Here is a 12,563-nt window from a genome sequence, read left to right as displayed (position 1 = left end):
TTTGATCTGTAAACAATACTGGTAGGACAGCATGGATCTTTCCTGTGTATGCAGCTCAATCCTCCAAATCCTTGGATGTTTTCTAGTTTGGATTCATAGATGGATCAAATGTATATTTAAAAAAATTTTTTTAATGCTTATTTATTTTCGAGAGAGAGAGACAGTATGAGTGGGGGAGGGTCAGAAAGTGAGGGAGACACAGAATCTGCAGTAGGCTCCAGGCTCTGGGCTGTCAGCACAGAGCCTGATGTGGGGCTTGAACTCAAGAACCGCGAGATCATGACCTGAGCCGAAGTCGGACGCTTAACCGACTGAGCCACCCAGGCGCCCCTCAAATGTGTATTTAGAGTGCTTTCCACCACTCTGAAAATTCTGTTTTTTTGATATTTAGAGATTCAGTTTTTTTGTGATCATTTTCTTGTATTTCTGAATCTTGTCTAGCACAACAGTATCATTATTTAAATGCCTTTATTGTGGCATTCCAGATTTGAATACATTTTGCTTTCATATAGGAATAAATTAGATAAAACATTCTTTTCTTCTATGTAATTTATATTACTGAGTATTAACTTTTTCAAGGGTATGGGCCTTAAATATGGCAGAGAAATAAAACAATGAGGAAAGAGTTAAGACCACTGAAAAATTTTATGAAGACTATGATTAATTACATTTACAGAGAAGTCCGTTAGGGTAATGACTGTCATTGTGGAAAATGTAAACAAAAATTCAGTGTAAGAGTTGAGCAAAAGCCCAGATTAGTAGATTCAAGGTAGAGATGGCTGCTGAGAGATCATTTACGTCAGTTGAAAGAACCAGGTTTGTCCTGGTTTTGTTTTAGATCTGCCAGCATCTCCTCGCTTCGTGAAGGAATTACTATGGAGAAGGTCTTGGTACCCAAAAATGCGCTCACCCCAAACATAGGGCAGATTTTTTTATATCATCATCATTTAAAATGTATAGACTTTTTAAAAATTATACCTTTATGTGTTTATATAAATTTTAGATTATGTGTTTTGTGTTAACGATCCTCAAAAGGGATGATTTTGCTCCTCTGCACGCGTTTGGCAATATCCGGAGCCGTTATTACTTGTCACAACAGTAGGAACAGGGTGCTGTTGCATCTAGTGCATGCAGGCCAGGGGTGATGCTCAAGTGCGCAGAACAGTGCCCCCAACAAAGAACTTTCCAGCTCAGAAGGCTGCTGATGCCAGCAATGAGAAATGCTGATCTGATCGAAAACATACAAGCATCGAGGTTAAGCAACTGCATTTCTTAGAAAGGCCTCACGTTTTTTCTCTTTCTCATGTACATACATGCACACAATTCCAGTTCTGGCACATGTTTAGCTAGAATGAGACTTGGAAATACAGAATTCTACATTCTTCCCTTTTACTTTTTCAGTACTATTTTGCTTTAAACTTAAACTTGTAAAATTTCTATTAATGCTCTTCTGATTTTAATGTGTATTTCTCCAGCCTTTTATTAAATGTAAGTCTTATAAGCCTGTATAGTACAATTTGTCTTTGACGTTTATTTTGGTAACCTTTTTGGTGGCAGAGTTTTGAGATTTTTGTCTAAAATCGACATATTCACTACTGCTTTTGGAGGCAATTTGAGTTCTACCTCATTTTTTCTTTTTAATAGTTTTCTGGTAACTTCACGTTGTTTTAGTCCACAGTCCCAAAATTTGGTTTTTAAATGTCAGAGATCTAACTAAACTGATACTAAAATAACTAATACTGAGTTTCGTTTTGCTTTTTAAAGTTTATTTATTTTTGAGAAAGAGAGCATGAAAGAGAGAGAGAGAGAGGGAGAGAGAGAGTGTGTGTGTGTGAGTCCCAAGCAGGCTCCACACTGTCAGCACAGAGCCCCAGGTAGGACTTGAACTCACAACTGTGAGATCATGACCCAAGCTGAAACCAAGAGTTGGACACTTAACCCACTGAGCTATCCTGAGCCTACTCAGGTGCCCCGAGTTTTTTGTTTGTCTTTTATACAAAATGTTTTTGTATGTACTTGTTCCTTTGAAGAATCATTTTAAAAGCTATTTGATTTATTCCCTTTACCAATAAAATTTATGTTTTTAGTATTTTAATTGTGCTTTTGCGGTTTGTTTGTCAAAGCAGATAAACAATTGAAACTGCAAAGCCTCCAAACATTATTTTGACATTTAAAATACATTTGTACAAATTATGGAGCTTTTCACAAAGGTTCAACCCCTTGTCTTTAAAAAGTAAACCTTAATTTACATATACTAAAATCATTAAAATAACTTGCATGTAATCATTATAGACATAAAATGTTACACCCACCCATCCCCATTTTGCATTTTTTTCCCTCATTTTGAATTTTTTTTTTAATGTTTGTTTATTTTTGAGAGAGAGAGCGTGAGTGGGGGAGGAGCAGAGAGAGAGGGAGACACAGAATCTGAAGCAGGCTCCAGGCTCTGAGCTGTCATCACAGAGCCCAAAGTGGGGCTCAAACCCACGAACCGTGAGATCTTGACCTGAGCTGAAGTTGGACACTTAAACAACTGAGCCACCCAGGCACCCCTCATTTTGCATTTTTAAATCTAACCTATCCTGTCATTACTTGATCCAATTTCCAATTTTTTTACCAACTAGGGATTTTGTAGCAGGCTTGCATGGCTTATTTTTGCTTAATAACTTTTTTTTTTTTGGTCTCTTGTAAGTAATTTAAGAATTCCATGAATTCTGTGTGTCTTTATCACTGAACTTTTAAATGTGCCCATATACGCACTTGTAATATTATCCGTGAATGCTTGCTCTGCTCTTGAGGTTCTGATTTAATGTGCATATTAAATATGCCGGCATGAGGTAATTAGGTTCGACTTCTTTGAAGCTTACCTAATTCATATAAGGAGAAAATAACACACTCAGAATCTTCTATTCAGAAAAATACTCTGTCTTCATTTCTATCTCGAGATGGACAGCCGCCACTGATTAGGGGGTACGTCCCTGAGAAAAGCCAGAACTTCTGCCTCGGCCAGCATACAGTTCCGAGCGTATTGCCTTACAGACTTTGCATAGGGAAAAGCAAGTGTAACTTGGTTCATATTTGGAGGACCCTCAGTGATTCATGTTTACCCTAAAATTTGGCTAACACACCCTAAAGACCGGGGGTGACAGTCTTCTTCACTACAAGTATCAATTAAATGACTCAAAGGCATCCTTACCTCTGAGATTGGTATTAGGAGATTTAACATTGCGTAGTTTTCTTTCTGCCCTTCCTTCTTCCATGAGACTGTCCCTCCAAGGCAGAAGCCTCAAAAATTGCTGAAGTAACCAGGCTTTGCTTAAGTTTCACAAGAGCACTTATTGGAGGAGTCTTAGCAATCAAAAAATGTTCTCACCTTAAAGTCAAAGTAGATTTTTTTTTAAATAGTAATCACCCACAAAAATAAATTACTTACATTAAAGAAAAAAAAAATGTTATCTTCCAAATCCACTTGAAGTTTCCTGGTACGCGTATTAAAGGTATGGTATTTAAGTAACTGTGTGCCTTAGAAAGTCTCCGACTCATAAACCACTCCCTCACTCCCCCTGACATGTGTGTAACAAGTACTGTAAAAATTTTTCTGTGAATTTACTCAATAAAGTGAGGCTTGGGAATACATTTGTTTTTTTACTAGTAGTTCACTTGAAAATCCTACCATCACCTCAAACTTAGCGCATATTCCTGTAAAACTAGCTCTTCATTCTGACATTTTATTTTCTTTTTCTCTCTTTTCTTTTTCTTTCCTTCTCTCCTCTTCTTTCCTTCCTTCTTTCCTTCCTTCTTTCCTTCATGCCTTCCTTCCTTTCCTTAACTTACAGTCACTCTGTATTCTTTTTCTCCCGTGATCTACCTCTGGTGAACCTTCAGCTCATTCATTCACTCAGTAAATATTGAGTGCCTCTTCTGTGCTAGTATTAAAAGTAACTGCAGGGTTTTTGCCTTCATGGAGTTTAGAAGCATTTTTCAATTCTTACTTCATATGTTCCAAATCTACCTATTTCTTACTGTTTTACTTCAGAATTACAGGTACTTCCTAGTTGTTCTCCGATCCTACTTCATCTTGTAAATCTCCACCAAATTAATCTTCCCAGAGTATTTCTTATAAACCTTCATTTGGCTTTTAATTCCTTAAAATAATAAAAATTTATTATTTTTGTGTAATTTGACCATTGACAGCTCTTTCATAGCCACTCAAAATGTCTCCGTACTGTGATTAGGTAGTAATATTCCCACTTTTTAGATAAGAAGATAGTTGGAAAATGGCAGAGCCAGGACTTAAATGCTAGCTTTTCAAAAGCCCTCAGTTCTTTGTACCAATATCAGACTTTTGCGGTGAGGCGCTGAAGACCCTCTAACTTCTCACCCTGGCCTATCCTGCTGTACTGATTTCTCACTGTTACTACACACACTTCCACTGTGGACAGACTTCCACACTTGTTAATCTTTGACTAAGGGTTTCCTCCTTGTTTGCATATGTTTGCAAAAGCAATATATTTTGAACACCTATTCAGTAACTATTGGGGAAAGAGTCTGCGATCAAACCTCAGAGTACATTTTTTTTTAATCGTTAAAGTGTCATGCACACAAAATAAATTTCTCACAATTTTTTTTTTTTTTTTTTACTTATTTAAACTAATTTTTTTTTGGCAATTTTTTTTTTTTTTAATTTTTTTTTCAACGTTTATTTATTTTTGGGACAGAGAGAGACAGAGCATGAACGGGGGAGGGGCAGAGAGAGAGGGAGACACAGAATCGGAAACAGGCTCCAGGCTCTGAGCCATCAGCCCAGAGCCCGACGCGGGGCTCGAACTCACGGGCCGCAAGATCGTGATCTGGCTGAAGTCAGACGCTTAACCGACTGCGCCACCCAGGCGCCCCTGTTTTGGCCACTTTTAATTAAGCCATATATTTACAGCTTGATTTTATGTTTTTTTAAGTGTTTATTTATTTTGAGAGAGAGAAAGCACGCAAGGGAGGGGCAGAGAGAGAGAGGGAGAGAGAGAATCCCAAGCGGGTTCCCTGCTGTCAGTGCAGAGCTTGATTTAGGGCTTAATCCCACAAACTGTGAAATCATAACCTGAGCTGAAATCAAGAGTCAGACGCTTAACCAACTGTTCCACCCAGGTGCCCTATATATTTAAGTATACTTTTCCTCCCCCCCCGCCACCGTTTTTTTAGGCACTTTTCTAACTTCCATTTTTTCTTTCTAACTGGATTTTTTCCCCCTCTTGTTAATTCTTGGACTTCTCGTTCTCCTCATTCTTCTCCCCATTTCTCCTTCCCCTTCCTACTCATTCTCGTTTTCTCCATCCCCACTTCTAAGCCCTGAATTTATAATGGGAACTTACATATGATTTCTTATTTTTGTTTTCACATACGGGTTTTGTTTCTAACCACATTAAATGCCTCTAGAGAACAGGATTCGTTTGTTTTTTTTTTTTTTTTTTTCATGTGTTTAGTACAATTTCATATATAAAGTTATGTTTTGTATAGTTATTTATGCATGACTTTATAGCTACATGAGCTAATAAGATCCTTGAAGATGGGTTAAAAGGTAATATATTATCCTTTATTACAGAGTTAAAAATTCACCACTTAAACAGTCTCCAGGTTATCAGACAGAACTAGTTATTCAGTTGGTGTGGGTGAGTGGAGAACCACCACAACAAATAACCAGCCTGGCAGTCAATTCTTCCTATGGATTGTGAGTATAATTTATGTGTTTCTCATACATTCTTTTATTTTTAAAAATAGAAAAGGTGATCTTCATTATAGCATCAATTAAAAAGTTGTATAACTTTAATTTCAGATCAAATTCAGCATTTGTCTGGAATATAATTCTCTTTCAGATAATTTACTCTGAGTATGCTTATACTGCTTCCTAATGAATTGGGATAAAGGTTTGAAGTCAATATACCATCTCCTGGCTCTACTCTCAGAAATGATTTCCTTATTAATACTCAGTATAATGGAGGTCTGACAACATGAACTCAGAAGACTTTGTGCTAAGCTGATTCTGTAAATGTTGAATCAAACCTATATAATGTCTTCTTGCTACTTTCAAAGTTCACTTGTATAAATTGTAAAAGCATAGTAATAGTTTATTGAAGTATTTATACTGCAGGTGTATTATCAATTCATGCCTTCAGGTATTTAGTATTAATTAGACTTACTTTTTACTATAATTTGGTAGACTCATAGAGTATTTTTGTTTTTTTAAAAATCAGCACTGTGGTATCAGAGAAGCCACACACTCACTGTGCAGTCCCAGGGCCATTTACTGGTATGTGGGTCTCCTTGATGTAGTCCTAGGGACTCATTGATCTTTCTTCTTCCTCCTCTGTCATCACTCAGTCTGTCTCTTGCAGATGTATACCTAGCTAAAATTGGCTATAGTCTGAGCTGGTTTTCTCTCATGTCTTTGGTTGCTGCCCCACAATATAAGAACACAAACCTCTCCTTGTTAATATTTCACTGCCCACAACCATAAAGGAAGGAGGGAATAAGAAAAATAACTAGTAGGAAGTTTTAAAGGAAGTTGCACATCAGTTGATCACAGGCTCATTGGGCTCACAGTTAACATTGCATTTAGCCCTTTTTTGTATATTTTTCACATTTGAACTACTTGCCAAGATAATTTACTATGCAATCCATATTTAGAACTTCAACTGAAAAACCTGATCATCTGGCCCATGTCTCCATTCCTCCTTAACAGTCGTCAGCAGAAATGGAGTTGAAGCTTTTTCTCTTTAGATGGGTCATACACTCTCCAGTTCACTCTAGCCCTTGTCTGGCCCGTTCGTATTACTTACAGAGCCCCTCCCTCTATACATTTCAGTTTTCAACTCCTGGTTTAAGACATCTTAAAAGAGTAAAATTTCTTTATTCATAATTGTTTGGTTTGTAGCTCCTGACTTATAATAGGGAAGGTATTTGGAATACTCCAAAGGGAGACCTCCAAGATTTAATGTTTTCTAGTTTTATTCTTGACTGTAGAGATTACTGCAACTTTTGAGCTGCTCAAAATGCCCTTAAGTCAAAAAAAAAAAAAAAAAATACATGTCACATTTCCTAGGATAGGGGTTTATGACTATGATCATGTTTCACTTCCTATGCCAACTTCTTTTTTAATGATATTGATTTGTAATCATTAATGTCTGCAGAAGATCTGTACAGTTCCATGAGAAGGCATACGTAATGTGTAACCTGTGTTTCCATGCCTCTGATAGTCTGCAGTTTCAGAGAGGAATTTTGTGAAAAACCCATCCTTCTTCTTTTTCAGCCTTCAAGACTATAAGTACGTATCCTTATACTTGTTTATGCTAAAGTATTTGCTCTTTTCCTATTCCCAGGGTAGTTTTTGGCAATTGTAATGGCATTGCTATGGTAGACTACCTCCAGAAAGCAGTACTCCTCAACCTGGGCACTATTGAATTATATGGCTCCAATGATCCTTATCGGAGAGAACCCCGGTCTCCTCGTAAATCTCGACAACCTTCAGGAGGTATAAAGAAAAAGTCCTGAGTTTTAGGATTTCTATAAATACTAAAGCTACTTCTGTGAATATAAGTACTTCAGTGAGATAAATAGCTTGTCTGACTTAGTCTATATATATAAACTGTCAAAAACTAGTAAAAGTTTAGAGCCTTCTTTGTTTTGTATTATTATTAGATTTTGCTTTTGTTTTAGGATTTTAATTAATGTTGGGAAAGAACCACAGTGGCAAGCTTCTTCATCTAAATTATGAGATGAAAATTTGTCTCATTATTGTGAAACAAAAGTTAATTTCAAAGTTTTGCCCCTTTTATTACTTGGTATTGTGAGACCAAAAATTCATTGTTCCAACTATTTAATTTAGAGGGAGCATTTCCTATGTGAAAAAAATGTAAATGCAAAAGTGAATTTGAATTCTATGAAAATACAGTGTTTTAGGTAGCCTTGATTCAATGCAAACCCAAACCCATTAAGAATTCTCTTTGTAGGACTCTTTTGTGTTTTCTGCATAAGTAATCTAATTTTAAATGTTTTCATATGTCTGGTTGGTTATCTATACCAGTACTCCTCACCCCCCACTTTTTTTTACCCCCATAGTATTGGATCTCTGGCGCTTGGGGTATATTAGTGAGGCCTGCAGCAATTACTGGCCTACAGGTTCCAGTCTCCTCAGGACCTGTTCCACTGGACCAGGGATTAAGGGGAGCCGTATCTCTGGCTGACTTAGCCCGTTTGCAGAATGCCAGTGTGCAGTGGAACACTGGGAAGCTCACGTATATACTTACAACTCAGCCTCTCCGAATTAAAATTCTCCCTGAGATTCATTTCTCATTTGCTCTCATGACATAATTAGCTAGTGCTACCTTTATCACAGTTCGTGACAGAAGAAGAAAAAGGTGGTGGGATATAGACCTTACTGTCACTTTAGCTTGATGGTTGAACTTTCTTTTCCATTTTTGTTTTTGTGTGTGATCATTTTGTCTCACGTTATCTTCAGCAGAAATTTTCCCAACCATACCATTCTAGTATCTTTGTCTCCTTTTTTTTTTCTTCTTCGCTTTTCATTGCTTCACTAAGGTGGGCTGATTGTGACTTCTTGCATGTGCGGCCTTTCTAGCTTATATTCTGAGTCTGTGAAAAAACTCCGTTCTTCCTTAAGTAAGTTATTTATTCCATATCCGTTAAGTCACAGCATGTTTGTTTGTTGTATGTAAAATCATTTTTTCTCATTTATTTTTAAAAGAGCTTTTAACAGCATTATATTTCTAAATTACATATCTAAATGTTTGTCCTCGTTACTTGAATTCATCTATAATATGAATGTGAAAATAGCCATTGAAATGTTTGCATCCGAATCCAGTTTTTTAATAAAGCAAAAGAAACTAATATTTAGTTTAGACTAATATATATTTATAATGTTAGAAAGTTAAAACATTGTCATGGTAGAGAAGACAAGTACTTTTGGCAGTTTTACCACAGAGCAAGTAAAAACTTGCTCCTAAAATTCATTTATCTTATTCCTGATACCTCATCATAGTTTCATAAAATTTCCAGAAATTAAATACCTAAACTAATCCAAGGATAGAAACCAGTTTTACCATCTGATTTCAAAAATATTTCTTTCTTAAATTCTATGGCATCTTATTTTATTCTAGAGTAAATCTTGTAATATTATTTATATTATTATTTGATGTTTAGGCACAGGAGAACAATTTGAATTTTTCTTTTGTCATCTTAAGATACTTATGCTCAGCAGTAATAACACTGAGGATTATGTATTAAATAAAATTAAAAGAAAGTTATTTTAGAATGTGATTTAACATTTTAAGGATATTTATGCCTTAATTCTAAAATACTGTAATTATTTATATTTCAAATAAAATTAAATGTGAGATAATTGATACTAAAAATCTTTAATTGCATTGATAAAAATTATATTCTTGCAAAAAAGGTGTGTTTTACAATATATTCTGGAAGTATAGCCCAAATGCCACCAGGTTCTTCTATTTTTTTTAAAGATTAGTTTGGAAAAATGTTTTAATACTAGTAGATTCTAATACGTTTTCATAACAAGTAAGGTGTCACTGATGAAATTATTTTATAGGCATTACTGTCTAAGGGTTTTACAGCTGTATTAAAATATAGTTGAACCCATAACTAAAATATGTACAGTGTTTTCATAATAAAAATTATGAGGCTGTTACAGGGGCAAGTAGTGATAAAGTATTTCAACCACCTGTGTATGTCTGCTGAAAGTCTTAATTATAACAAAAGTGAGACAGGCTAGTATGTGTCATGTTTTGCTGACCACTTTTTGACTCCGTGAAGGATAAAAAAGGGAAATTTCTGTTCTGAATATAATTTTAAACCCTAAAAAGATCTGCATAGTGATGTGAACATGATAGACCCATGAGAAATAAGTTACTTAGTCTTGGAAGCTGATAATTATAAAGAAGGGAATTAGAGGGACGAAGCTGTTCCTGACTTTAGGAAACATATTTTCAAAAGTTTTGGAGAAGTGTCTCTGAAAATGAAGATTTGGGCTACAAAGTTGTAGTTAATTTCAAGTCTTCAATATTCTCAGTAGGATAGAAAAAGAGAAATAGCTATGGAGCCTAGTAATACTAGTTGTTATTTTTGTGCATGTGTGTGTTGTAAGAAACAAAACACTATATAAGAAATGAGGGATATAATCAAGGATGCATAATAAGTGTTGCATAAATCAGTAACTACTGTGTTGAATATAGGCAGGTTTTCAAAAAATGGGAAATAGCAAAATGTTTGGTTTCAATGAAAATATAATTAAGGAAGGATTAGGACTCTAGGGATCAGTTGAAATGATAGTTGAAAAGCAGAATGTAGAGCTAAATAACTTTGTTTCTCAACACTCTCTTAATGAGAAATTATTTATGTTTCTGGAAAGTGAAAAATAATGAAGAGAAATGAAAATCTAAGCTACATTATGTATGCAAAACATACCTTGGTAATAAACAGTAATAAGGTAATAAAAAGATCTCAAGAGAATTTGTGAAGAAAATTTGTAAACAGTTTCCAAGTTTTCAAAGGTCAGATATTTTATAAGTCATTACATTTGATGTACAAATCAGTCAGAATTCTCAAATGATTTGTGTGCATATTGAAATGCCTTGTGTGCATATTGAAAATAGAACTGTCAATTGAAATCAACAGGAATTCACTAACAGTACGAAAAATCAGTGTTACTTTTTTAATCTCGTAACTACGTTAATGGTTTATGGCAGCCTGTTGACCTAATGTTTCCTGAAGTTAATCAGATATTTGATAAAGAATTCCATGTATATTTTTTATGAACCGAGCAGATGGAAGAAACCTAGTTCAGTTTGACAATTGCAAGATTGATTAAAAAAAAAATTTTTTTTTCAACGTTTATTTATTTTTGGGACAGAGAGAGACAGAGCATGAACGGGGGAGGGGCAGAGAGAGAGGGAGACACAGAATCGGAAACAGGCTCCAGGCTCTGAGCCATCAGCCCAGAGCCCGACGCGGGGCTCGAACTCACGGACCGCAAGATCGTGATCTGGCTGAAGTCAGACGCTTAACCGACTGCGCCACCCAGGCGCCCCAACAATTGCAAGATTGATTAAACCAGAGTCAGCAAACTATGGCCCATGGGCCAAATCTCTTCCACTGCTATTTTTGCTAATTAGAACATCATCCTTGCTTAGCTGGCCCTAAAACCAATCTAGGCCTTCACATTTGCCAATCCATGGACTAAACCGTGGTATCTATTTAGTGGGTCAATTTATAGCCTACTACTAATTTCTGTGGTGTGCTTCAGTAGATATAGAATGCTGAATAACATGATTATGCTTGTTGTCCTTAAAGGATAACTACTACATCTGATAGCAGAGTAAATACCCATAAAGATATTGGTAGGTAGAAATCATAAACCTAAATGATATACCATAGTCACATAGTATATGCCATAGGATCACATATATCAATTAATGTAGGGTTGGACTTTGACTTTTACCCTAAGCCAGATGGAATGGAAGGCTTAAAATTTCAAAATGGATTATTTTGATTCAGTATTAGGCTCACTGTAGTGCTAGAGTATATTAGAGTTTACTATCACCACTATTTATTATTGAGGTAAAATTGGCACATAACATTATTTTAGTTTCAGGCATGCAACATACCAATTTGATATTTGTACGCATTGCAGAATGATCACAGTAAGTCTAGTTAACATTCATCACCTTGCATAGTTACAAAATATTTTTTCCCTTGTAATGAGGACTTTTAAGATCTCTTTTTTTTTTAATTTTGTTTAATGTTTATTTATTTTTGAGAGAGAGAGACAGACCATGAGTGGGGGAGGAACAGAGAGAGAGGGAGACACAGAATCTGAAGCAGGTTCCAGGCTCAGCTGTCAGCAAAGAGCCCGACTCAGGGCTCGAACCCACGAACTGTGAGATCATGACCTGAGCTAAAGTCAGACGCTTAACCGACCAAGCCACCCAGGCGCCCCTAAGATCTACTCTTAAGCAGCATTCAGATATCCAGTATAGTATCACTAACTGTAGTTATGCTGTATATTATATCTCTTACTTATTCTGTAACTGCAAGTTTGTACCTTTGACTGCCTTTCCCACCCTCCATACCCTGCTTCTGGCAATCACCAGTCTCTTCTCTGTATATATAGGCTTGTTTTTTATTGTTGTTTTGGGGGATTTTGGGGGCTGCAGGATTAGATCCCACTATATCATACAAGTGATATCATACAGTAGTTTTGTCTTTCTGTCTTATTTAACATAATATCCTTGACATCCATCCATGTCACAAATGGCAAAATTTTATTTTATGACTGAATAGAACTATTGTGTGTGCGAATGTATATGTGTGTGTGTGTATCCCCCACATTTTTTATAAAGCCTACATTTTCTTTATCCATTCATCCATAGATGGACACTTAGATTGTTTCTGTATATCACTACTATTTAAAGACCTGCTGTTTTAGTGTTTATCAAAAAGAGTTCATTCGGGCTCTGTGCTCACAGCTCAGAACCTGG

The 12,563-nt window shown here is 35.9% G+C and overlaps 1 protein-coding gene across 1 annotated transcript in view; it reads left to right on the top strand.

The window, feature by feature from the left end:
- Positions 1-12,563, top strand: part of STXBP5 (syntaxin binding protein 5) — a 170,574-nt gene that overhangs the window by 98,071 nt on the left and 59,940 nt on the right. The window contains exons 17-18 of the mRNA XM_040448625.1: positions 5,597-5,722; positions 7,371-7,522. Of these exons, the coding sequence (XP_040304559.1) occupies positions 5,597-5,722; positions 7,371-7,522 (278 nt within the window). The remainder of the gene's footprint in view (positions 1-5,596; positions 5,723-7,370; positions 7,523-12,563) is intronic.

The sequence above is a fragment of the Herpailurus yagouaroundi genome, unplaced genomic scaffold (genome assembly GCF_014898765.1).
Source record: "Herpailurus yagouaroundi ecotype Mexico unplaced genomic scaffold, PumYag 198, whole genome shotgun sequence".
Classification (NCBI taxonomy): Eukaryota; Metazoa; Chordata; class Mammalia; order Carnivora; family Felidae; genus Herpailurus; species Herpailurus yagouaroundi.
The sequence above is the reverse complement of the archived record's forward strand: the minus strand, read 5'-3'. Positions and strand labels throughout refer to the sequence as shown.